We start from the raw sequence: 17,427 nt of genomic DNA, 5'->3' as shown, positions 1-17,427 counted from the left end.
ATTGCTTTCTGGTTATAACCTATCATCTTACAAAATTATGAATGAAACATTAAATTATGCCCATCATTAGGGATAAGACTATGCCATGGTTTAGTCCATTAGGTTAAGAAATTAATTATCTCTTATAATCTCTTTTAGGGTCTTTGATCCAATTTTTATTAAGTTCACTAGGGCCAATAACATTGGTTCATATATCTAAAGCCCAAGACATTGGGCTAAAACTCATACTAACTTATATCAAATATGGGACGTTACAGTAACAATGTTTTCATGTATCATTTTGACATATATAGATGCTTTTATATTCCATTGTTTTGTCTGTTTTCTTTATCCTTACAACTGCTATAAATAGAGTCTTACAAAAACAGTCTCATTTGTAAGAGTACTAACCATATGCAAAAAATGTACGGTTAATTAAGTTGCGACATCTTTCCAAGGAGCAAATGGCGTCTAGAAAAAGTCACATAAATTATCGGCCCCCATTATAAACCCAACTATTCAATGGTAAGGGAATTCTAAAACTATCACCATGAACGGATTGGAATGGATGGTTGTAAATAAAACATCCAAAAAAAAAAAAAAAAAAACTCTAACTTAAACTTACAACAATTACAAACATGACCTTCATATTTTCCTTAATTACACATATAGCCCAAAAAATGTTTAACTTTTCGCAATGGACCGTACTAAATATTTGGGAGTATTACAGGTACGCATCTTCTTTTCCAAATCGAACCAGCTTGTATATGGCTTTAAAATGGGTCATAGGATCAAGGCAGTTAGGGCAAGACTGGATGAAATTGCAACTGATAGGATCAAATTTGGCTTCAATGAGCACACCACAGCGACACAGTTTGAGCACATGAAAAGACAAGATACACACTCATTTGTACATGGGAAAGATGTCATTGGGAGAGAGGATGATAAGGAGTCTATTAAAAAGCTGTTATTCAATCCCAATATGAATGAGAAGAATGTTTCCATAATTCCCATAGTTGGGATTGGTGGACAAGGAAAGACCACGCTTGCGCAGTATGTGTACAACGACGAGGAGGTTCAAAGACATTTTGACCTGAGGATGTGGGCATGTGTCTCTGATCCTTTTGACGTGAAAACTATCATTGTAAAGCTTATAGAATCTACGACTAAGGAGAGACCTAAAAGCCTTGAGATGGATCCATTGCAAAGTGAGCTTCGAGCAAAAATTGATGGGAAGCGATATTTACTTGTTTTAGACGATGTGTGGAATGAGAATCGTGGTACATGGTCCAACTTGGAAAAGTTGTTAGTGGGTGGCCTAAGAGGAAGCAAAGTTTTGATTACTACACGTAGCGAAAAGATTGCAGAGATTACAGGTACAGTTTCACCATATCCTTTGAGAGGTTTATCTGAAAGCAGTTCTTGGAATTTATTTAAGAAAATGGCATTTAAAAACGGGGAAGAGCCAAATAATCCAAAGCTAGTAGAAATTGGAAGGGAGATCATACAAAAGTGTGCACAAGTTCCTCTTGCTATAAGGAGCATTGGGAGTCTATTATATTTCAAAAATTCAGAAGATGATTGGTTGTACTTTAAAAACCATGATCTTTACAAAATAACTCAACAAGAAAATGATATTTTTCCAATACTTAAGTTGAGTTATGATCATCTCCCATCACACTTGAAGCAATGTTTTGCCTTTTGTTCGTTGTTTCCAAAAGATTATGAAATTGAAATGAAGGTGTTGATTCAGTTATGGATAGCTCAAGGCTTTCTTCATTCATCATATGGAAATAGACATCTTGAAGATATTGGTCGTGAATATTTTATGGATTTGCTTTGGAGGTCGTTTTTCCAAGACGTACAAAGAGATATAGTTGGTGAAATAGGAAAGTGCAAAATGCATGACCTTATTCACGATCTTGCACAGTCAGTAGCAGGTGAGGAGTGCACAATTTTATATCCAGATAGAGAAAAAGTAGTTGGAAGAACTCGTCATGTGGCATTTCATTCTTCAGATTCATTACCAGATATTCTTGCTCTTTTGCCCAAGCCTAACAAAATGAGAACACTTCTTCTACGCATTCCAATACTTCCAGGATTTGATGATGTGCTTAACTTGAACAATTCAGTACTTGAGTTGAATAAGCCGGTCTCTAATACACTTATTTCAAGTTTTAAATGCTTGCGTGCTTTGAATTTGAGTCGGTGGAATATTCAAAAAGTGCCGAATTCCATTGGAAAGTTAGAGCATTTAAGATTTCTAGATCTGTCTAGGAATGAAGATATCAAACTACTCCCTGCTTCTATAACTAAATTGCAGAATTTGCAAACACTAAGACTTGAGTTTTGTCGTGGGCTTAAAGAATTACCAGAAGAGACTAGAAACTTAATCAGCCTTAGGCATCTTGGGCTAGAAGGGTGTGATAGCTTGACTCATATGCCTCATGGACTGGGAAAATTGATTGCTCTCCAAACATTGTCGCTATACATTTTAGGAAAGAAAAAAAGTTTTCTTTCCAAGCCAAAAGGTGGGCTAGGGGAGCTAGATGGTTTAGATGAGTTGAGAGGAGACTTATGGATCAAGGGTTTAGAGCACTCGAGATATTCTCCATCAAAAGCAAAGGCTGCAAACTTGGAGAGGAAGCGACATCTTCAATGGCTGACTTTAGAGTGGGACCCAGAACCTAGTGATGAAAGTGATAAGGCAATTGCAAATGATGAACAACTATTGCAAAACCTTCGGCCGCACCTAAATTTGAAATTATTATCTATAGCTGGGTATGCAGGTGTGAGGTTATCTAGTTGGGTGTCCTCGCTCTCAAATTTGACTTCTATTCTAATATCGGATTGTAAATGGCTTCAACATATCCCACCATTGGACCGATTGCCTTTTCTCGAGCGTCTTTTTCTTAGTCAATTAAGTGAGTTGGAGTACATAAGCAATGATGGTAATGACGTGTCCTCTTCTCCCCTCAAATTTCTCATACTTGTTAATTTGCCAAAGTTCAGGGGATGGCTAAAGATGAGGGAAACAGATCATCTTCCATTATTCCCTTCATTTTCTTCCCTTTCTTTTTTATGTATACGAAATTGCCCTATGATGTCTCTAACAACACCCTCCTCTCCCTCTCCCCTTTTCGATCTCTCCAAATTGAAGTATCTTTATCTTTTAGAATTAGAGCAACTTGAATATCTGCCACTAGAGTGGCTGCAGAACCTCACTTCTCTTGAGACCCTGGGGATTTTTGATTGTCGTAAAATGAGAATATCAATTTCTCCACTCTTTCAACATCTCACCTCACTTGAAAATCTGACTATTCTTCACTGCAAAGAACTTACCAACAATGAGAATGAAGATGGCGCACATGGCCTTGGAGCTACAAGATTTGGTCATCTATCTATCATTGGCGTTCCAAATTTGGTTTCTCTCCCAAGAGAGCTTAGAGATGTTACCACTCTGCAAGGGCTTCAAATTATGGTTTGCCCTAGTTTGGCGTCTTTACCGGAGTGGATAGGCGATCTCCCTTCACTTCAGGAGCTTGAAGTCGTAAATTGTCCGAAGCTAATATCACTGCCCGAAGGTATGCGCCGCCTCACCTCTTTACGTCGTTTGACAATTGCGGAGTGTCCTTGCTTGGAGGAAAGATGTGAACAAGGAACGGGAGAGGATTGGCCAAAGATTGCTCACGTCCCAAACTTTCGTAAAGACGGCGATGGTAATCTCAAAGAATGGATAGCAAGCCGAGGTCGCCAATATCTTGAGGTTTTTAAGTCACCAATTAGACAATAATTTTTCTTCTTCTTGTTGTTCCTCTTTATTTTACTCTGTCAGGCTTTTGATATATATCTTAATTGATTTCATATGCAGGAAGCATTTAGTTTCACGTATGGACGCTTCTGGAGACAATCAGATTTGTCTAGAGCTCAAACATTTATAGTATTTTTTCCTATCTTTCACTTCAATGGCATTTCCAGTATTGTTTTCTTCTTTTAGTTTTTCAACATTTCTTTCGTTTCCATTTGAAATTTAAATTCTACAAACGGTAGCATCACGTATTAGGTAAAAGACTTATAATTAATAGATGAGGGAAGTCAATCCCATCCCAAATTTTCACAAAAATTTAATACAAATTTGCATTACTGTGTTAGGATTTTCTCAATGTCAAATGTAGATTCTGTTGAACGAACGGATAAAATTTACATTTTTATTATTTTCATTGAAAATTTTTGGGTTATAGTTGAATTTATTATTTTGTCTTTTTATCGAAAGCAGCAATTTATGAAATGGGTTGTGGGAATCATGTGGATATTTCTACAATTTGTTTGGATAAGACAAATGCATTTCTTCAAAGAGACTTGGTATAATTGAATTTCTCTCTTTTATCTAATGGTGGAATTGTATTAGTGATACGTATACCAATGTTAAAATGTCAAATGCTATTCCTTCTTCCTTATTTCACTTGCAGAAACAATTGAAGCAATTGAAGCATTTCTGATTTATGATTTTAGAGAATTTCTGATTTTTAAAATGTGTTTGATGGCTTTGTTTGGATTAGAAGCACGATCTTGATATTTAAATCTGGACATGCACAACTAGTGTTTGAAAATTAGAAGTTATTATCCATTTTGTTAATGTAGAATATTTCGGTATCTTATGATTATGGGGTAGATTTAAGATTTATTCTTATACTCTGAATGCATGATACCTTATGTCCCTTGATGAGATAATATGTTTTGGAAATCCATTTATATTTTTATGCTTTCCTCTGTTATTTGATGAACAAGAAAAATGGGAACAGCTTTGTGGTTTTGAATGGAGTATGTGATAGTTACATAATTTTGATAAAAACTGACATAAATTGCAGGTCTGAGCAGCAACTGTTTGATCATGTTTTCCCATCTTCTTCAGAGGATGTTTCAAGTTTGGCTCCATTGATTAGTCCTCTGTTTATTGATCAAATATTCTCCTCTTTTTCCATGTGGTGCCATGGTTGAGGCTTATTCAATAGAAAGTATAATTTGTAATACAGTGGGGATCAATTAGAGTTTTCATGGCTATGATCTAGTTAGCTTAACCAACTTCAATTTCATGTGCTTTTTTGTAACTTTACAAAGTTGAACTGAAGTATGTGACTTTGTTCTGCAGCTTGATGCGATATTGTAACTCAGATACAAGTGAAGGAAGATGGATCTAAGAGGAGGTTTGCTACTTATGATTAAGTTGTCCTTTAGCTTATAATTTGTTCTTCATTTTTATGTTTTTCTTGTGGACCAATGAGGAGGTCATACTTTGAATGAAGTTTGATAATTGTTTGCAAAGAATGGGTGCATTGATCCATCGTCTTATTATGCATTTTTCTCTCCAATTTACAACTTACTTTATATAGAGACAGCTGATAGACCTGGATTATTGGTAGAAATCATCAATATTATTGCTGATTTCAACATTGATGTGGAATCAGCAGAGAGTGACGCAGAAGTATGCTCTCTCTCTCTCTCTCTCTCTCTCTATGTGTTTACAAATCCTCTGTTTAAATGCCAGTGATCGGTATTGGATAAAAGACTTATGATAGACCAGGGAAGTCAAACCCATCCCAAATTTTCATAGAAACTCAATAAATTTTTTCGCATAACTCTTAGTATTCTCATAATTAAATGCATATTTAGAGAGATTCTTTTTATTATTATTGTTACTGGAGTCATTGTTGATGGATTGATTTTACCTTTTTACTGTTTTCATTGGAAAATTGAGTTATTGTTGAGTTTATTATTTGGTTTTTTGATGGTCAGTAGAGACTTGCATAAAAAATCATCAATTGATGAAGTGGATGTGAGAATCATTGGGGGATTTCTACAATATTCTGGGATATGTCAGCCTCACTTGTACTCAAAACAATGGAATCTATACAAAGCACTTTCATGATGAGGAAGATCGGGTGAGTAAATGCTGCAAGCATGCTGAGCCTGTGAGAGTGGACATTCAATTAACCATATTATTTTGAATTTTTAAATACTATTCTGCCTACAATTTGTTGATCAACTTTTATTAGCATTTAGAACTTAAAAGACATGATCAAAAATCCTAGCTGTCATTAAATGCCACCTAACAAGTATTTTGCATTTTCAGGTTTCTTCCACTTGCTTGAAAGCATTTTAATCCCAAAAGGCAGTGAGAATGCTTGCTTGTCTTCAAGTGAAATCAGTTGTTTTGCTGACTGGAATTGAAGATCATGTTAGCCATCCACTCTGTTTATGTGTCTCTTGTTAGTGCAGTGCTCATATTGATCTCAATTGTTGTAAAATGCGAATATCCATGTCTCCCCTCTTGCAACATCTCACCTCACTTGAAAATCTGTCTATTCTTCGCTGCAAGGAACTTATCAGCAATGAGAATGAAGATGGCGTAGGACGCCTTGGACCTACAAGATTTGGTCATCTATCCATAATAGATGTTCCAAATTGGTTTCTCTCCCAAGAGAGCTTAGAGATGTTACCACTCTCCAAGGGCTTCAAATTATGGACTATCCTAGTTTGGCATCTTTGCCCCGAGTGGATAGGCGATCTCACTTCACTTTAGGAGCTTGGAATCGTAAATTGTCCGAATTTAATATCACTGCCCGAAGGTATGCACCGCCTCACCTCTTTACGTCGTTTGATAATTGCGAAGTGTCCTTGCTTGGAGGAAAGATGTGAACAAAGAATGGGAGAGGATTGGCCAAAGATTGCTCACGTTCCAAACTTTCAAAATGGCGGAGATGGTAATGGTATAGAGTGGAACGCAAGCCAAACTTGCCAAATTTATCAGGTGTTTAATTCTTCAATTAGACAGTAATTTTCTTCTTCGTTTTACTCTATGAGGCTTTTGATATATATCATATTTGATTTCATATGCAGGAACAATTGAAGGTTTTACGTATAGACGCTTCTTCGAACCTTGCCAACAATCAGATTTGTACAAAGCTCTAACTTTTACATTTTGTTTCCTAACTTTCACTTCAATGGCATTTCCAGTATTGTTTTCTTTTCCTTTTTAAATATTTCTTGTGTTTCCATTTGCAATTTAATTTCTATGAACGGTAGCATCATGTATTAGGTAAAAGACTTATAATAGATCAGGGAAGTCAACCCCATCCCAAATTTTGACAAAAATTTAATACAAATTTTGCATTACTGTGTTGGGATTTCTCAGTGTCAAATGTAGATTTTGTTGAATGAATGGATGAAATTTACATTTCAGATGAAAAAAAAAAAAGAAGCAAAATCTACTGGAACATGATTTTTCACTCCAAACTGCGTTGAGGATCGATGTGATGCCTCTTCTGCTTTGTTGATCTCTTAAAAGGCATCTCGATTTTGTGGTTGGAAAACCAAACCTGGAAACTACAATACTCCTGGAATAGCATCTTCAGGATTGGGCTTGTAGTGATCAATCAAATTGTTCCATCCTCTTCATCTTGGTTTCCATGCTTCCACTTCCACTTGCCTTGATATCGTGCTGTTTTCACTCAACTCACTCCTTACTCAAAAAGTCTCATTTCACAACTGAGGCCAAGAAAGGAGGAGTCTAAAGTGAAGGCTTTTTTTTTTTTTTTTTTTTCACTCTTAAAGGAAACCCTGGGAAAGAGGTAGAGCTGGAAGTGGTGCCCCCTCAATAATCATTTGGGCATTTATCCAGATTTCTATATTTTTTTTTTAAAATGTGTTTGATAGCTTTGTTTGGATTAGAAGCACAATGTTGATTTTATTTTATCTGATTATGCAGGAAGCAATAGGAGCTTTGAATATATTAAAACAGAGCTTTGAATACTAACATAGAGATACTTTCAGATCTGCATATCACCCACTAATTTCATTTTTCTGTAAGTTGTCTTGTTTTCCTCATTATATCATCTTCTCCATATATGTGAATTCTGAACGTTTCAATTCAACAAAAAGAAACCTATAAATTGCATGCAATTACTTTTTATCTTTATAAATAATTGGTATATATCTTGAACATTATGATTTAATTAACAGCATGTCAACTTCTTTTTTTCTAAAATTTTCGATGATATTAATTAACACTTGACCAAAGAGTCAAAAGACAACGGTTGTACAGTTGAACTTTCAGCATTACCCCTTCAATTGTTCTGTTAACACATGGCCTTAGTTGTTGCATTTCCTGATTGATGTAACATTTCCCTTTCACGTGAGACTTCAATTTTTCCTTAATAGGTGAGACTTGACACATGGCCTTGCATCATCAATAGGCTTAATAGTGGAGATGAGCAAAAGCAAATTGAACCGCTTGATAGTCTATCCTCAAAAATTTGCACAATATTGCTTATTCAACATGTAAAAGGATGCCAAGGTATAATATTAGCTTTCCCTTTCCTTGTGCAGGCCGAGCAGAATGAGCTTCGTGATGAGAAGCAGAGGCTCAAGGCTGGCAAAGAGAAGTAGGAGGAGCAAGTGAAAGCAATGAGTGCTCAACCAGGCTCCCTGCCTCATCCCTCTGCAATGTTGGGTACATTTTCTGCACAAGCTGATGCCTTTCATTGGTTGTCTCAACATGGCAATTCATGGCACCTGCTGTAGTTGACACATCACAGGATCATGTATTACGCCCTCCAGTTGCTTAAAATTGAACACACCCAGGGTTTGGTTCATGCTACTTGCAAGGCAATGGTGTTTCTTTTATTATGTTTATTATGTAATTGTTTTCAACTACTTCTGTGTTGGTATCTTAGGGTCAGAGATGTAAATAGGTGCAACATCTATGTATAGACAGCATAGTGACTAGAACTTCTTGTGGATTTCTGCTCATCTTGTGTACAATAAAATATGCAAATGCTTTGAAATTTAAGTTGTTGAAAGGAAGTGGGTACATGTCTTTAACAAATGCTTTTGATCATCATCTCTGAATTAGTGGCAGCCTGTGCTGGGGTTGAGCTTTTTAAGCGTCAGGTTATTTTCCCTTGCTTCTAGTAATTTGTTTTTTGAATATCCTAAATACCCACCCTCAACTACTCATCAGAGACATGAGGGCATCGACATTACCTGCATTTGTAAGCGGCAAATGATTCTCAAACTTTCAAAATTTCAGTTTTACTGTTTCAAATTGTTTCAAAAATTAGGCCAGTCACGAAGAAGACAATACACAGTTGCAAACGATGCTGTTTAAACAAGTCTTGAATTATATATACAAAACGCTCCGTTTCAATTAAACCCCATGAGTTGTGTTTTGTTTTTTAATGAAAAAATGCTTCGTAATCCGTACCTAAGAGTTGAGTTTCGTGAGAGCCTCTCCAGCAACAATAGCTAAAATGACTAGTGAAAAAGTACAAATTTTCATTTTACCCATTGCTTTTTCTATAGTCACTCTAACAAATTCTCTATTCTACTATCTATTTTAATTAAATATTAGAGAAATAATAGGTATACTAACTCTTTTATTAATAGAGGCTTATTAAATTAATGTGTAACTCATTCATTGGTAGTTGTTACATTTCTGTTGAAGATCTAGTTGAAGAGGTTCGAGTGGATTCGGTTGAAGGAATAATAGAGGATGATGCAGGACCATCCAAAGGCGAGTCAGATGGCGATGGAGGGAGCATTGTATTTGTAGGAGTGGATTCTTGCGCTTGCGTTGCTGAGTTAGATTTTGCAAGTAGGGGCGGAACTACATGCAAGCCCCATGTTTCCCCAAATTTTTTATAAAATTCCCTTAGAATTTAAAAAGAAAAAATAGAATATGTCCCCCCAAATATTTTTATTTTGTACTTTTGCCCCTCAAACTATAATTGCTAGCTCCACCCCTATTTGCTAGTGTAAACAACATTGAACATTGCAAGTGAAACCTTACATGTTGCTTTTCTTTCAAGTGAATGCTCGCTTCAAATGTTTTATTGTTTGGTCTTTGGAGTTGGTTTTAGTATAGTGAAGATATGGCAAATGACAGACTTATGATAGACCAGGAAGTCAATCCAATACGTAATTTTTGATAAAAAAAAATAAATAAATCAATATGAATTTTGCATTGCCCTGTTTGAATTTTCTAGTGTCAAAAGTAGATCAGATCGTGTTAAACGATTTGGACGAACTATATATTTTCATTATTATTGCTACTGGGGCCTAATTGCTAGCTGGTTCGTTCAAGGATGGAACTTATACTTATACTATTTAATTTCATTGGTAATTTTGAGTTATTGTTGAGTTTATTATTTGATTTTTTTTGATGGACGCATGCTTAGGAGACAGCAATTCATGAAATGGGTTGTGGGAATCATGTGCGGATTACTGGAATCTGTTTGGATAAGACAGCCTTAATTCTTCAAAGAGACCGAGTATGGCCGGCTAAGAAGGCAGACGCAAACAAGGGACTTGGTATATGTTTCTCTCTTTTATCTGATGTGTATACCAATAGTATATGCCAATGCTATTCCTTCTTCCTCAGTCACTTCTGAGGGTTTTCATATTTAGAAGAGCTTCTGATTTCATGTGCAGAACCAATTGAAGCACTATTTAAGATTTGGAGCCAATTCTAAATTAACTTCTTCACTCTGCAATAATGCAATAAATTGAGAAGCTGGGAATTAGATATCGTTACTTTCATCAGTACAATTTTTCATTCCACATTTGATTTCTTCACAACAGTGCTTGATTTCTTAGTCCAATTAACTACTCCAAGAATACGACGTCTTTGCTGCTTTGTTGATCTTTCCAAAGGTATATCGATATTGTGGTTGGAAAATCAAATTTGATGCCTTGATGGAGCTAGATGAGGCTATAGCTCAGTTTAAGTAGTCTACCGGATTTTAGTTTGATAGAAATTAATTGCGTCTTCTTTGGCTGTTCTCTTAACTTGGACGTGAAGAAACAAAAAATATTTGAATACCTTTGGATGTTACCAAGGCCTCTGCTGCTATCCATGACCAAAACAGAGTTTACTCAAATCAAAAGGTGAAAAGGGTACCTGTTTTTGCTTAGAAACTGTGTCAAGCAAGCCCAAAAATCCAGGATCATGGTCAACCTCTTACTTTCTTTATAAAGAGTATTTAACTTAATTGATGTGAATAAATTATATAAATTAATTTTCAAAAAAATATATATACCTTTATTTCTACAAGTAATTAAACATAGTAAAACTAATTTTATTCTTTTCATAATTCCTCCTTCTCCTCTTTTCCTTCACAACTCCTACTCTTTATAATCTATTGATCTCTCATCTCACTCTTTGCTCTACTACCACTCTATTACGTTTTCTTTCTATACCTACTCTTAAAGTATTAATTAAATGATTATTAGTTTAAGTTTTTTATATCACAAAAAAATTAAATGCATCATCATATTATTTGTTAGAGATGATATATAAGCAAAAGTTGAATACGTAAATTTGTTTAATTAGTAAGGGTTTTGTCAAAATCTTATAAAAAATGCTTATTTCATATAAAAAAAAAAAAAAAAAAAAAAAAAAAAACACTAAATCTTGATTTAGAATAAGTTTGGTAGTTTATAATATTATGAAAATTTTACTGTCTTATTTCAACGAGGTGACCAAGTCCCATGAATTCAGTAGATATTTGAAAATTATTGGTTAGAGTTTTTTTTTTTGAGCAAAAAATGTCTGACACGGCCTCATCAAGATATGTGTGAGATTCATTGTGGTTTACACTAATTTGACATAAAAATTCTTATTGTGAAAGTCGAACACATATGCTCTAGCATGTACTAGCTAGGAATGGTACAAAAATGGTTAGATGATGATAAGATTTAAGAAGTAAAATATGAGAGAAACGCGCATGGCCATGTTGCATGGTGGGAAACTGACCGAAGTGGCTAGATCTAGTTTTTCTCAAAACTATATTTAAAAACCCAACCAGTTTTGAGGAGGCGAGCAGCGCTGCACAGTGGTGAGCGGACGGCGACGGAATGGAGGCTGATCAGAGAGGATGAAGGAGGCCTGAGCTCCTGGTCTGGTCGGACTGCACAACAGCAAAAACAACAGGAAAAAACAACAAAACTAAGAAATATAAACAGAGAAGAGGGAGGAGAATGGAGAAAAACTCCATATCTCCTCCCTGGAAAAACCTCACAAAGGAGGCGGCTGCTCTCTCAACAGGGAGATGGAGGAAGAAAAAACCTAGGTTATTAAAATGTATATACTTTTTTTTATTAAGTTTTCCTCCCTAATCATTAATTGATGACATTAGTTTTTATGTTTTCAGAATTTTATGTAGTGCAAATTTGTTGGAGCCAACTGAAAGAATTGAGTCCAAAATCATCCTTTTTTTTTTTTTTTTTTTTTTTTTTTTTTTAAGTTGTGCAGCTGTCTACTGTGAGTCCATTTTGTGGTAGGTGACCTAGACTTTACCCATGTGATCGATATGATATTGGTTCTCTGCTCTCCTTTGCCTGTTACCTTGTTACTGACTTGTTTGAAATATGAACAACAAGAAGAAGAAGATGGCACAAAGATGGGCCTCCCTTTTGGTATTCCAGAATGTACTGTGAAATGAGTGAAGCTATCATAAGTGTGGGTTATGCGGATCCTATGATATTAGTCTACTTAAGGTTGATTCCTGTTCCTACGTACTAAATAACCATTTCTTAAGAAAAGATAGCATGGATCCTATGACAGAAGAAACCCAAATATTCTCCTAAAGTTTCTTGATGATACAAGTAAAACTAATTCAATTCAGCAACAATTAAGTAAAATAGCATTACTTCATTTAGTATTTACTCGTAATTTAATATTGAACACTTTTGTCATGAACTTGTCTACCAAATGCATCAGGTAAAATAAAAACTTGGTCACAGAAATCACTCAACAGCATTCCTCACGAAGAATTTATCTAATGATTGTTATGCCTGAAGCATCATCATTACGAAGCTGAAACCCATTAGGATGCTGACAAGAGAACTGCCTTTGTGAGCTGATGAGGATGGCGGTTCAGTTGAAGATTCAGTCAAAGAGGTTCGAGTGGATTCGGTTGAAGGAATAATAGAGATGATGCAGGACCATCCAAAGGCGAGTCAGATGGTGACAGAGGGAGCATTGTATTTGAAGTTGTGGATTCTGGCGCTTATGTTTGGTGAGGAATCAGAAGCACTTTCTGGCGCTGCTGATGACGCAAGAGTGTCTATCTCGACCTTCATTCCTTGGCGCTTTTGTTCCACGGATGAAGGAGATGGCTGTGGTGCCGCCATTGTAGGACTGAATTGCGTTACTCGCCTTGGAAACCTCAAGCACTGTTAGAGGCAGCACACACAGCAGCCAACAGCAGCCGAACTCCCATGATTCAATCTACTTCCATGATTTGTCCCTCACTTCACTCCAGCATTCAAGGAACGGCTGCAGACCCACACAGCCGTATATATGTCCTCTCTTTTCCATTTTTTGCTTACTTGTATCTGTAAGAAATTCCATTTAAAGTATGTCCCTTATGTCATATATATTATTGTAATGATAAAATATATATAATTACGATGTTCAGTTATTTATTCCAATTAAAGCTTATTGTTTGAAATCAAATATTCAGAATTAAATTGTTAATTTAATTCTTGGGGAACAAGTATTTGATTCCAATCAAATATTCTGAATTAAATTGCTGATTTAATTCTTGGGGAACAAGTATTTGATTCCAATCAAATATTCTGAATTAAATTGCTGATTTAATTCTTGTGGAACAAGTATTTGATTTCATTACTGATTTTATTTGATGGAATCAATTAGCTGTATTTATTTAATTTTTATTCCTTGATGGTAGGAATAATTAAGGTAACCGCTCTAATTGAGGGTTCCTGACCTACCTATAAATAAGGCATGTATATTCCATCAATTGGCACTCACTGGTAAGCATAGGTCAGAAGAACCTCTCAATATTTTTTGTTTTCCAGATTTGTTTCTGTGAAGTTATTCTTCAATTGGCTTGAACAAAGCATGGTAAGAGGTATTTATATAATTATTCATTCCGCTGCTAATTTTATTGTCAATTAGCATTTAATTATATATTGAATTCTTACATGTGGTATCATAGCCAACTCTGTGCCATATTTGCTCAGCATTAAGTTGTGTTATTATGCTCGATTTGTGAATATCGTTTAGTTTTATTGTTGATAATCTGATTGGAACAAAACATGCAATTTTAACACTGTGAGTGTTTTATTTTTGAATTGGTATTGCACGTATTGTTCTATTTTGGATTAGAACTAACAATTTTTGGGTGTCTTTGGAGAGGCTTTGACCATATTGCCCTTCTTGTCCCTGTACGAGAACCCTTACCAAAATCTGGTTCTAGCCTCACCCACTGCCACTGCTTGGCCACCGTAACCCACTGCCCTGGCCTCCACAAGCGGCGTTTCGCCGCATAAAGGAAGCAGCCGCTGGTGTAGAAAAGTTGGAGGTCAACGATGGGGTTTCATGGGCCCAACCCTTGCTAGGCTGCAGCTTACTAGAGCAGCGGCCATCACGGCCTCCTGTGAGGACAGCAGCAGAGTTGGCCGTATAAGGTGAGATGCTGACGGTGGAAGCCCCATACGGGGCTGCCTGTGATGGATAGAAACGGCACCCACACGGGCTGCCGATTTCTGGCCAGAACGGCGGCCATTTCACCGGGGCTAACCAAAAAAAGAAAACAAAAAAAACAAAACGGCCGGCAGCCCCACACGGGGTGCCTGTCGTTTTGGCCGCTTGCGCATCAAGGAGGCGGCTCAGCCTGGCCGACGCATTAAGAAAGCGGCGCCGGTGGCCAGCGCATGAAGAAGGCGGCGGCAGCGGGGCATGAGGAAGAAGAAGAAAGGGGCGGCGGCTAGGTTTGGGGTATTTCCGGGTTGGGGAATTAAGGATCTGGGTAGGGTTTTTTAACCCATAAGGAAACCGGGTCAGTATGCGGGCCATTGGCCCAGTCCAAAAAAAAAAAAAAAAAAAAAAGGGCTTGGAAATTAAGTATGACCCGTAACCCAATAAAGTGACCCAACCCGATAAAGAAAGACCCAATATAATAGTCCATTCAGATTTTTTTAAAAAAAGGGGAAAACGGTTTGGGCCATATATAGTGGGTTTAGAACTTGGGTTCTTGAGGGATAAAGGTCCTAAGGTCACTTAAAGACCATTAGGTTATTCAATTTATGATGCTTTAATGTTACATTTTTATTTATGTTATGATTTAAATTGTTCAGTATTAAATTATTGTTTCTTTAATACATGAAGTCAAGGATATATTTATTATTTTAATTGTTTAAATATAAATTGTTTGATGCCTGGACTTGAGAATAATTAACTAAGCCTCATGTGTTGGTGAATGTTTATGGTACTATCCAAAATTGCAATCGAAAAGCTCTGGCAAGGCAAGTCTTGGGACTTAAGTGTGCCGTTGTGCGCCCCCTCACTTACCTGAGACATTATCCGGTTGTACATTGGAAAAATACTGTTTACCCACTGACATGTTGGTTTTGTCTTTTATTCTTGGAAACTTTAGTTTTGGCATCTATACAGTTATTAGATGTTAATGGAGTCGTGATTATGATAATAATTTTGGGAGAGTCACAGCATCCCGATTTTATAATGATAATTGCATCAAGATCATATATGTGAACTTCATAAAGAAAATTAACATCCTGTTGTAATTAATTCATAAATTTAATTACTAATCCCCACAGGGACGTTATTATTTTTATGACTTAATTAGAGTAAGATAATAAATTTAACTTTAAAAATAAAATTTCTCTTAAGCCCACAGGTACAGAGAATTTTATTCATTAATGTTAAATTTATTAGTCCTATTACAGAGTAAATTTCATGCGTGATGCAACCTTTTGCCCATAGGTAGGATGAAATTTACTATTAAATTAGCATTGGTTAATTTAAATAAATTTGATGTTAATGAAGTCGTAATTGTCATAATAATTTTTGGGAGAGCCACAGCATCCCGATTTTATAATGAAAATTGCATCAAGATTATATATATGAACTTCATAAAGAAAATTAACATCGTGTTGTAATTAATTCATAAATTTAATTTGCCAATCCCCACAGGGACGTTTTTATTTTTATGAGTTAATTAGAATAAGATAGTAAATTTAACATTGAAAATAAAATTTCTCTTAGGCCCACAGGTATGGAAAATTTTATTTATTAATGCTAAACTTATTAGTCTTATTAATAAAGAGTAAATTTCATGCGTGATGCACCTTTGCCCACAGGTAGGTTGAAATTTACTATTAAATTAACATTGGTTAATTTAAATAAGGTTATTTCATAGCATTAAAGTATATAATTTTTCTTGATTACTGGATGTATTCCTACTGCTTTAATTATTAGTATTTTATGTTCCAATAATTCCTAGTGGTAATTTTTCCTGACTGAAAAGAAAAATGTGCTTTTCACTTTGGGGTGTTTGGAGACTGAATTGGCGTTTCGTGTGGACGAATCACCTTCTCCCACGAAATCAAGTACGCCATATGAGATTATTAAACATGAACGATTGTAGTGATTTAAATCGCTTAACTTTCAACGTTCATGAAATCTCATATCAAGGAAAGCATTAGGGTTTTATTCCTTAATGTTTTAAGGCCAAAGAAAGGTCATTGAGGAACATTTAGTGAGTTCCAATAAGGCTTTGGCCTGCACCCTAATAGAAAAGCTTTAAAGTAAAACTTTTTACAGTTTCAAAATGTGCTTGAGCACATTATGCAAATGAATGACATAACAGCTCATTATAAAGTCCCTAAATGTTGAGTTTTTTGAGTCATTATGGTCAATTTTATTTTAAATTCTCTCATCTAAATATGATATTTTTTCAAATATCTTGTGGCACACATAAGGATAACTGATCAATTAAGGAACTTCTGATCATGTGTGTTCAAGAAGATGAGAGATTAAGACATGAGAATCCAGAAAGTTACTCATGTTAAGGGAAAGATCTTTATAGGCAATCATGTCCAATAGTTGATGAATGAGAACAAGGTGCCAACAAAGTGTTATGGAAATTAAGATACTTGTTTCTCTTACACTAAGGAAAATTATGGGCATATAAAGAATAATTGCATAAAGTATCGTAAATGACTTGAAATAAAGGTAATCTCATACATCTAGTGTGTCATGAATCTCTTTTATTGACTCTCCTAAGGATTATGTGGATTGAATTTGGTTTAGCGGTCCACGTTGTCAACATAATGCAGGGTTTTCTAAATAATACTTGTTTACAATTGGAGGTTGTTGGGATTTATAGATTAATTTTTTTTTTAAATTTAGTTACATTATTTTAACCTTAATAATGTTTTTATATATTCCACAATTCTTTTAGAAATTTAATTTCTATTTTAGTTTGTTAAAATCAAGTTTGAATATTGTTAAAATTTTTGGGTGGAATATTAAATTAATGGTCTATTTAAAATTGGTCTAGATCCCAATTTTTGGAAAATTAATCCCTGCATATAAATGTTGACATAAAGCAGAGTCTTATG

At 35.4% G+C, this 17,427-nt stretch overlaps 1 protein-coding gene and 2 long non-coding RNA genes across 3 annotated transcripts; all 3 read left to right on the top strand.

The window, feature by feature from the left end:
• The first annotated feature begins 668 nt into the window (after nt 1-668).
• On the top strand, nt 669-3,772 carry LOC148585224 (putative disease resistance protein RGA3). The gene has a single exon (XM_088516666.1). The coding sequence runs from the start codon at nt 677-679 to the stop codon at nt 3,770-3,772; it is 3,096 nt and encodes a 1,031-aa protein (XP_088372792.1). The 5' UTR covers nt 669-676.
• Nucleotides 3,773-5,384: 1,612 nt separating this feature from the next.
• Nucleotides 5,385-6,301, top strand: LOC148585223 (uncharacterized). The gene is made up of 3 exons (XR_015912049.1): nt 5,385-5,461; nt 5,776-5,918; nt 6,110-6,301. It is a non-coding gene; the product is annotated as an uncharacterized LOC148585223 (long non-coding RNA).
• A 99-nt stretch (nt 6,302-6,400) lies between these two features.
• LOC148585222 (uncharacterized) lies at nt 6,401-8,816 on the top strand. Its single transcript, XR_015912046.1, has 4 exons — nt 6,401-6,787; nt 6,877-6,934; nt 7,745-7,841; nt 8,365-8,816. It is a non-coding gene; the product is annotated as an uncharacterized LOC148585222 (long non-coding RNA).
• Nucleotides 8,817-17,427: the final 8,611 nt, after the last annotated feature.

The sequence above is a fragment of the Corylus avellana genome, chromosome 5 (genome assembly GCF_965113065.1).
Source record: "Corylus avellana chromosome 5, dhCorAvel1.hap1.2, whole genome shotgun sequence".
Classification (NCBI taxonomy): Eukaryota; Viridiplantae; Streptophyta; class Magnoliopsida; order Fagales; family Betulaceae; genus Corylus; species Corylus avellana.
The sequence above is the reverse complement of the archived record's forward strand: the minus strand, read 5'-3'. Positions and strand labels throughout refer to the sequence as shown.

Excerpts from the sequence above, each read along its gene's own strand:
- LOC148585224 (XM_088516666.1), top strand. The coding sequence starts at position 677 with ATGGACCGTACTAAATATTTGGGAGTATTACAGGTACGCATCTTCTTT.